The following is an 8,583-nucleotide window of genomic DNA, read 5'->3' as shown; positions in this document are numbered from 1 at the left end:
TAAACTGTAAACGCCGCGTTGCAACCACTCGATTAAATCAAATACGCCCGAAGCCCAAACAAAATGGCCTTACACCGTCTTGTTATTTTGCCGCTAACGGGAAGTGCAAATCTTTCGTAGATTTCAGTCCAGCATTGTCATGGTATCACGTGACTTTTTTTCTGGAACTATTGCACAATTTCGTCATAAACGACTGTTTTCTTTACGGTACTTAATAAACGCAAGGCGAAAGAAATTGGAAGACGAAATATCGACGTTTGTGTTTTAAGTTCTTGTTTGCTAATATTATTGAAACATTGTCTGCTGTTTGAATTTGAAATTTTTTACGAATTGCTATGTATACGGTCCGTATATATACATGTGCTAAACCAAAATTTATGCATGAATGTGAAAAATTGTAAAAACACGATGGGGTTAAGGTGTAGTTCCAGTTTAAAAAAGTTGTAAGCAACAAAAGTAAATCCGTATTACAAGCGAAGGTTCTTATTACTTTTCAACTAATGTTTTTCAAAAATAAGTTTTTTTTTAGTTTTTACTGTGTTAAATTGTAGCCAGTAGGCCTATCTTGTCTTTCGTTTGAAGGTTTCCTAAATCGGCCCTGGTCCAGAATCCTACCACAATTTAATAACTGTTTGAACGCTGTATATTGTAGACTAGTGCCCGGAAATTCCTTAAGAACGCTGTACGTTTTTAATATGAGTTCTTTACTATTTTCTTAGGCCTGTAGGCTAGTCACTATCTGTCTGTTGTCCCGTCGTCGCTGCATATCGCCGTATAGCTGTTAAACAGCTGATTATTTATACCACAAATATAAACATTAAAATGCAGGTGGTAATTAAGACCCTCCAACAGGACAAGTTTGAAGTGGAAGTGGATGCAACCGAAACGGTAAGTTTAAGAAACGTATAAATCATGTTCAAAACCATCCAAACAATAGTCACCCTGGAATTCTGGACTAAATAGTTGACCTGTGGAAGTGGATTTTGTGTTCATTCATCACAGTATTAAACTTAGTTCTAGTTTTTCTTCTAAAAAAACAGTTGATTCATCTACCTCTTTTTACATCAATTTATCCTGGTACCAGTATTTGTTTAACCATCAACTTTGTTACCTAAAAGTTTAGTGAATATCGAAAAAAACATCCCTTCCTGACATTGTCTTTCATGTGACATTTTCTTTTCATATGACAGTGTCGACATTGTCTTTTCATAAAACAGCTCCTCTGAACATTTATGCTACAAGCATTTGGTGTCATTCAATAGTTTTTAACCTAATGTGAAATAAATTATATGTATATATATATATCATATAAACATATTTGTGTGTGTGTGTTATATTTATTTTAAGATCAGTAATATTGGTATACGATAGAATATTCCAATAAAAATGCGAAATTGTATTTCAGGTATTAAATTTAAAGGAGAAAATTGAAACTAAGAAAGGAAAAGCAACATTTCCAGTTGGTGGACAAAAGCTTATTTATGCAGGTAAGAAATGCAACTTGAGTTAGCAACTGTTAAATACTTAGCTTTGCCGGTTTTAAAGTTAGAACTTCATTTTTAGCCACACAATTTCAAGCTGCTAAAGCAGCTCCCATGCAATATTCAAATTTTCTAATCTGGACCCTTGACTGCCATCAATATTAATGCTGTTCCCACTAGCGAACCCGGAAAGTAATATCTAACGCATTTATTTGCCACTGAATCAGGCTTGGCAAATGTGAAAAATTTTCTTTACTGTATCCACTAAGATATATTTAAATGTGTTTTAGGTATTTCTTAATAAAATTCTTATCCTTTCTTGGTTGCATAAACAAATTCTATGTAGACAGTTACGATAAGGTAAACCAACTTAAATCAATAGGTATTCTCTTGTTTAAAGGGAAAATTCTTGATGATGCAAAATGCTTGTCAGAATACAGCATCGAAGAAGGCAAATTTATTGTTGCAATGGTTGCAAAGGTATGAAACATCAAGAGGAATTTTAACAGTTTGCATTTTTACATTTTAGCAAGCACAAATTGTTGCACTTGTACTGGTAGTGTCAGGAGTAGGCCTACATTAATTTTAGACAAATGCTCACATCTACTTGTGTTGCACTTTTTTTTTAACTTTGACTTGCAAATGTTAACTTATGAAAACCCATCTGGGTTGAGATTATTTCAAAGAATGTTACAGTCAGACAACCCAAAATGTTGTGTTTATCATTGTAAACAGAAAAGGCCTTAGTTTTTTTAATCATTGAAATGTGTTGCAGATTGCAAATTTAAGTAAGTCCTGCTGTACACTGTTTTATTTTTTCAGCAAACCAAAACCCCCGCAGCTGAAACGCCGGCCCCCAGTGAACCGAGTCCTGCAGTTCCTGCTGCGACAACCCCAGCTACCACAGCGGAACCAATGCAACAAGAAGCGCCAGCGTATGTTCAAATATCTTTCATACTTTTTTTAATTGCACCCAAACCAGGATAATAAGGTCTTCAATCTTCGTGTCAAGTAACTGTAAAATATTTTGAGATTATTACCCTCCTACAAGGCTACAAGTTATTTTAAAGTTCTTTGCACGATAATGCACTTGTTTTAAGTGCATATCTTTGACACCATTTGTGTCGTATTAGAATGTAAATCTAAATCATGTGGAATATAGTGTACTGATCAGCAAAAGTTTGTTCACCAAGCATGTGTATACCATCAATAAGTCACATATGCCAGGTGTACAAAGTAACAACCCTAATAACCAATTGGAAGAGGAATTTTAATGTATTATTATTTATTTATATCCAGTCCAGCTACCACTACAACAACTGAAGCTACACCAGCTGTGCAAGCGTCCCCTGCAATCCCAACCCTTGCTGCATCTGAATCAGCCTTGGGTGAGTCACCGATTATTATTAATTCATGAAATTCCCTCCAACATTATTACCATCAAAGTTAACTTTTTGGCAAGTCGGTTTCACTATGACCTAATTTCAGCATGGCAAAAAGCAGTGCAGATTGTATGTTTGTAGTAGATTATTCATTCTCATAGTAAATATTTTACCTTATTTCTATACAAAGTTATTTGCTCTTATTAATGTTTTTTTAGTAAAATAAGTTTCACAACTAATTCGACCTTTGCCACAAAGTGTTAAATGTGTGATTTGGTATAAAACACAGTACACTTAAATCATGCATGCTAAAGCAACAAATTAGAGAACACAACTTGGAAAAATATATCTATAAAAAGCATGCTTCACCCATTTTCCCAATGAAACCCTTTTTTTGAGCCAACCCCTGTCGAAATACTGCAAACCTTGCTATCTTGCATGTGAAAATATATTGCAATATAAGCTGACGACTGGGAAAGATTCCAACGGCAGCTAACTGACGCCATGGAAGGAATCGGTGATGGCCAGGTTGAATTTCCTGATTTTCCTATGCCAGAGTTGCCCAGCTTTGAAGGCACCTTGCCCTGGTTAGCTGGCAGCAGTGGTGCCGATCCGGCTGGGCGATTTCCAGCCATGCTGAATTCCAATGAGCTTGAGGCGCTGCGGCAAAAGATTAATAATGCAGGTGGTCTCGATGAGTTTTTAAAAACCTCGCTGTTGCGCCTCGATGCGGACCCAAGAGAGTCCGCTGCCGCTCACGCAATAAGTGAGACCGCAAAGCAAATGAACGCAAGTGTAGATGCCGTAATCGATATGATTAAGGACTCCCAAAATTTTCCCAACATTGACGGTCCCCTTGCATTGAATGATGGCAGTGGTATAGAAGCTGCAACAGTTGAAAGTGCTCCCGATGAGGCTACAGCGACAGATGGTAAAATGTAGTCGACACTTGCCTATTTAGAAGTGGATGTGATAGTGGTAAAAGGAACTGAATATAGAGTGAGAGGATTGTTTTTTGTAGAAGCTGGTAGTGCATGACTTATTTAAAGTTGGTAAGTAGCAGGTGATGAGGAATGAGGTGACTTTTCCTTGGAGATTTAATGAAACTGTAGAGAAAGGAGAATAATTTTTTGCCACTACATCTCCACATTATTTTTACTTTGTTTTTAACCCTACAAGGCAGCTTTTTTTAAATGTTGTTTTTGTTTTTCGAAGATGACAAACAAGTTTCCACACCTAGTAAAAGACAATGATTTTAGGTGTTTATTAAGACTCTATTCATTTACTGTCAATGCTTTCACCAGAGGACAACTCATTGAACTATTTATTTACCTTTTTTTATTTCCACATCCACCTGTTTTTTATATATAGTGAAAGTCTGATATTTAACTGTTTTTTTATTTATCAATGCTCCCAAGAGAGTGAAATTTTGTTATTCATATCTAATCCGGTTGATTTTTTTACGTAATCTAACCGTTCATAAACTGTGGTCCTTAAAGGGATCATCAGTCGCTTTCTTTCAATTCAAGCTATCCATCTCTGGAAAAAGTTTGGGTAACACTTGTTCAGATTCCTCCAAGCCAGGGGTGGATGTACCATGTACCAGTTGGAAACCAAGAACCACATTCCTTATAACTTACTGTGTTCCGGCAATAACCACAAAGAGTCACACAATAGACTTACACATGTACATACATGAATATCTTCCCCAGCATTCCCTCTCTCATACACCCAACTTTGCTAACCTAATATTATTGTCAGAATTCATCAGGAACAAAAACGCGACGCGGTAAGCGTTACGACATCAGCCCTAAATCCATTATTTTTTATTATCTGCAGTGACGGGCACCGACTACGAGCAGTTGGTGACCAACATTATGGCCATGGGATATGAACGCAATAGAGTCCAGGACGCCCTAAGTGCCAGCTTCAACAACCCTGACCGAGCAGTGGAATACTTAATGACTGGAATTCCAGAGGGTCTGGTGGCACCCCCGCCTGCATCTGGCAATGTCCCTGCTCCTGTAGCTACAGAAGGTTGTTGAACAGGCTATCTTTTGATTTGAATTAGAGTAAATTGTAGTTTTTTGGGGGGTAAATCATATAATAAAGTCAATGATTCATTCTACATTATTTTACTGTATCCCAGGCAATTTTGTGTTGCAATCTTTTGATTTGAATTAAAGTAAAATGTACATTTTTTGGTAACTCATAATATAGTTATGAATTCTTTCTATATTATTTTACTGTATCCCAGGCAAATTTGTGTTGTTATCTTTCGATTTGAATTGAATTGAAGTTTAGTTTTTGGGGTTAAATCATACAATATTGTTATGGATTCTTTCTACATTATTTTACTGTATCCCAGGCAATTTTGTGTAATGTTTTCGTGATCATACCAATCAATTTTCTTCAAAGTTCCAATCATGAATTAAAACATGAAATTTTCGAGTAGACACCAATGCATATGGTTAAAGAACAAAATTATTTTGTTGAAAAGCATTTTTTTTAACCCGCGGTACCCACATATGACATTGGTGGCCCTTCCCTTCTACGATTTAATGCGTTTAAACGTGACTTTCTTGTTGTAGGCCAAGCTGCCCCAGCTGCTGCACAGATTCAGCCACCAAGTGAGGGAGATTCCCCAGGTGAGATTCAACTGTGTAGAAGTTATACTAAGTTTAAGAGTGATGCTAATACACGTTCTTTAAGAAAGTGTTGAAAATCGCCTTGTTCTGATGATAATGTGTTCATGTCATTTATTTCAGCCAATGTGTTCGAAACAATCCGCAACAACCAGGCACTGACCGCTATGGCCAGGGCAGTGCGAGCGGACCCTACCCAACTTGTGGCCTACATGCAACAAATCGGACAGCAGAACCCGCAGCTGCTTGATGTAAGTTTTCCGCAAAATTAGAACTAATATTCCTATCAGTGGTGCGCTTGTGTGTACCATTATATACATTACTTATCACTCTGGCGTCCTTTTACACATAGCCTGCTTACAAATTTTTATAGTTTTAATAATTGACTCCTCCCATGCTCCCAATAAGGGATGTCCGACAATGTCGGTTGGGATTTTACCAAGGTTATTGAGTTTTTTAACGCTAAGGCAAATTTAGGCTTAACAACTTGAATCAAACAACGTTTGCATGTTTTAATTTAATATTGCTTTTTCCACCACAGTATTAACTTTATTTGCTATAGGATTGCACGGCCGTACTTTGTTTACCAAAATATCGGATTACCTTAGATATCCCAATTCGAGTCAAAACACTCGGACTTGAAGGAGCCCCTGTTTGCACAGAAAATATTATAGTAAAAAAATATTAATGTGTCAAAAAACAAAGCAAAAACTTTTTTTGGAGTAACTTTTCGGTCAGTAAGAAAGCTTCACACGCTGGTTTGACTCTCGCTCAAAGTTTCTTCAAACAAATCTTTATGTTGAGCACTCAGTTAATACATATATTGTCAGTCATTTTATCAGATGTAAATATAAAAACAATGCTTCTCCAATAACGCATCGTCGAAATCCTAAAGTGTCCGTTCTTCTTCAGTACATCCGCAGCCACCAGCGCGAATTCATCACCTTCATAAACTCGCTCCCGGACAGCCAGCCGGGCGAAGGGGGAAACCCCCCACCTGGAACCGCCTACATACGCGTCACAGAACAGGAACAGCAGGACATTGAACGGGTGAGCGGTTTACTCTACGTTGCCCGAAAGATTGTGGAAAGTGAATTTCTAGTTTACCTTGATTTAGATAGGGATTTCTCAAACATTCTTTTGTCAATTTTAAACCCGGTTTATCCCAAAAAAAATTGTTTATTATTCTTATCGTATTATATACACATTCTAAATTTATGTAGTTACCTATAACATCCGAATAAAAGCAACTGAAACGTACATTATACACACTGCGTATTCTGTGATCAAGCCCTTCTGAAGTCGTACTGGCCTCCGGTATAGGCGCCCATTATATAGTACACAAAATATTTTCCGAAAGGCTTGCAAAAGTCGGTTAGCCTGATCAGGATTGTACTAAAAAAAAAGGCCAGGCTAGAAAACGACTATCCTGCAGTGAGATTCAAACTCACGACCTCCGGTAATGCCGGAACCACCGCTCTATTCTATACCATCTGAGCTACAGGCTCAGAAAGGAATACGTCAAAAACAGCCATAGCACCATTGTCTGTTGCATTTTGTTTGTTCTGTAAAAACAGGGGACAGGCTATGGTCCCATGGTTGTTTCTCGACCTGATCCTTTCTGATCCTGTGTAGCTCAGTTGGTTGAGCGACGATCCCGGTATGATCGGAGGTCGTGAGTTTGAACCTCACCACAGGCTAGTTGTGTTTTTAGCCTGACCTTTGCTTGCACTACAATCCTGATCAGGATGACAGATTTTGGTTAGGTGTACATCCAACACACAATAAACCTTGAGTATTAATTTACAAACGTCATGTGATTTCTCGACCTCGATGGATTAGGTTAATCTGAACTTAAAAAAACAAAACTGGCAGTCTAGTTTACCCAGCGCGAATACTCTTACAAGACTTTTCGAACCCACTGTAAAACTATTCTATACTCGACAGCTAAAGGAGATTGGCTTCAGCGAGGCTGAAAGCGTCCAGGCTTACATGGCCTGCGACAAGAACGTCGACCAAGCCGCCGAGTTTCTCATCACCAACCAGTTCAACGACGACTAGACCGCCCAACTGCCTGTCCCGGTCCCGACGTACTACCGTACAATACAACAACAATAACAGCAAGCTTACGACCCCGGATTGACGCGAACTTGCGCGAAAAAGCGCGAACTTGCGCTAAAGCCTCTTTTTCCTTTTCGCGGCATTTGTAAAACTACTCTTCTCTTGCTTTTTGCTGTGTGTGCGCGTGTGTTGAAATTGACCGACCTGTTCCCCCGCAGACAATCGTTTGCCGTGTGTGCACGAGAAAAAAAGACGCATTTTTCGATTGTGCGCAAAAATTTATATTAAAGACTATCCAAAAAATTTGTTTTCGTAGACCACCGAAAAATGTCCGCAAAGCTATTTTAAGAGCCTTCGAGAGAAAAGGCAATGTAGATTTGGTGAGTTTGAACGGTGGCGCCTATACGTAAACCTGCTGATCTGATCGTACATGACGCTTATAAATTGCTTTCCTGTTTATTGGAGCGCTTGCAAATTGACAGTTGCCGTTATTCGGTACACCGTTGTCTCCAATTCACAGCATACCCATAATAAAACGTAATGTTCCTCGCCTTACCGGCAATTCGGTTAATTTATTTGTGTTATTGTCCCAGTTTTAACTCGTCATTGCGGCCTAAAAGCAAACCCAATATCGCTTACGACCAGTGCTTGTGTAATATATACATTTATGCTACCAAAGGCCAACCATACTTGGTCGTGGTTTCTTTTCGTGTTAAAAATTCAAACTTTCAGGTGCTTATCGGTCCAGCTGCGCTCCTGATCGGCCGCGCTCTCGTGTAATTGTAAATATCGCCATTATACACATTGGGATTTTTGGTCGACTCGCGATGTCTTCGTTCCGCATTTGTTGTAGAGGCAGAAAGGAAGGTGATTTCACTTGAATACTTTTCCTTAAAAGTTTGCCATGATTCGTTTAGTTTGAGGGTTGCCAGGAGTTAGCGTGCAAAAGTGTTGTTTACGACCTTCGTATATCACCACATTAGCACAGTAATAGTACACTGCTTACCGACTTTA

General features: G+C 38.4%; 1 protein-coding gene across 1 annotated transcript; it reads left to right on the top strand.

Annotated features, from left to right (window-relative positions):
* The first annotated feature begins 627 nt into the window (after positions 1-627).
* On the top strand, positions 628-8,390 carry LOC146163458 (lysine-specific demethylase RAD23A-like). The gene is made up of 10 exons (XM_083382036.1): positions 628-888; positions 1,406-1,487; positions 1,882-1,961; positions 2,304-2,416; positions 2,781-2,869; positions 4,703-4,900; positions 5,455-5,511; positions 5,632-5,759; positions 6,421-6,558; positions 7,456-8,390. Exons 1-10 carry the CDS (start codon positions 823-825, stop codon positions 7,567-7,569), a joined length of 1,065 nt encoding a protein of 354 aa, XP_083238162.1. The 5' UTR covers positions 628-822; the 3' UTR covers positions 7,570-8,390.
* The last annotated feature ends 193 nt before the right edge of the window (positions 8,391-8,583 follow it).

The sequence above is a fragment of the Ascidiella aspersa genome, chromosome 2, assembly GCF_963924565.1.
Source record: "Ascidiella aspersa chromosome 2, kaAscAspe10.2, whole genome shotgun sequence".
Taxonomy (NCBI): Eukaryota; Metazoa; Chordata; class Ascidiacea; order Phlebobranchia; family Ascidiidae; genus Ascidiella; species Ascidiella aspersa.
Note: the sequence above shows the minus strand (reverse complement) of the source record. Positions and strands in the feature narration are given on the sequence as shown.

Bases quoted from the DNA above. Each gene is read 5' to 3' on its own strand.
- LOC146163458 (XM_083382036.1), top strand. From the start codon at position 823: ATGCAGGTGGTAATTAAGACCCTCCAACAGGACAAGTTTGAAGTGGAA. The intron at 1,962-2,303 runs GTATGAAACATC...TTATTTTTTCAG, and splicing joins TTGTTGCAATGGTTGCAAAG to CAAACCAAAACCCCCGCAGC. The intron at 6,559-7,455 runs GTGAGCGGTTTA...TATACTCGACAG, and splicing joins AACAGCAGGACATTGAACGG to CTAAAGGAGATTGGCTTCAG.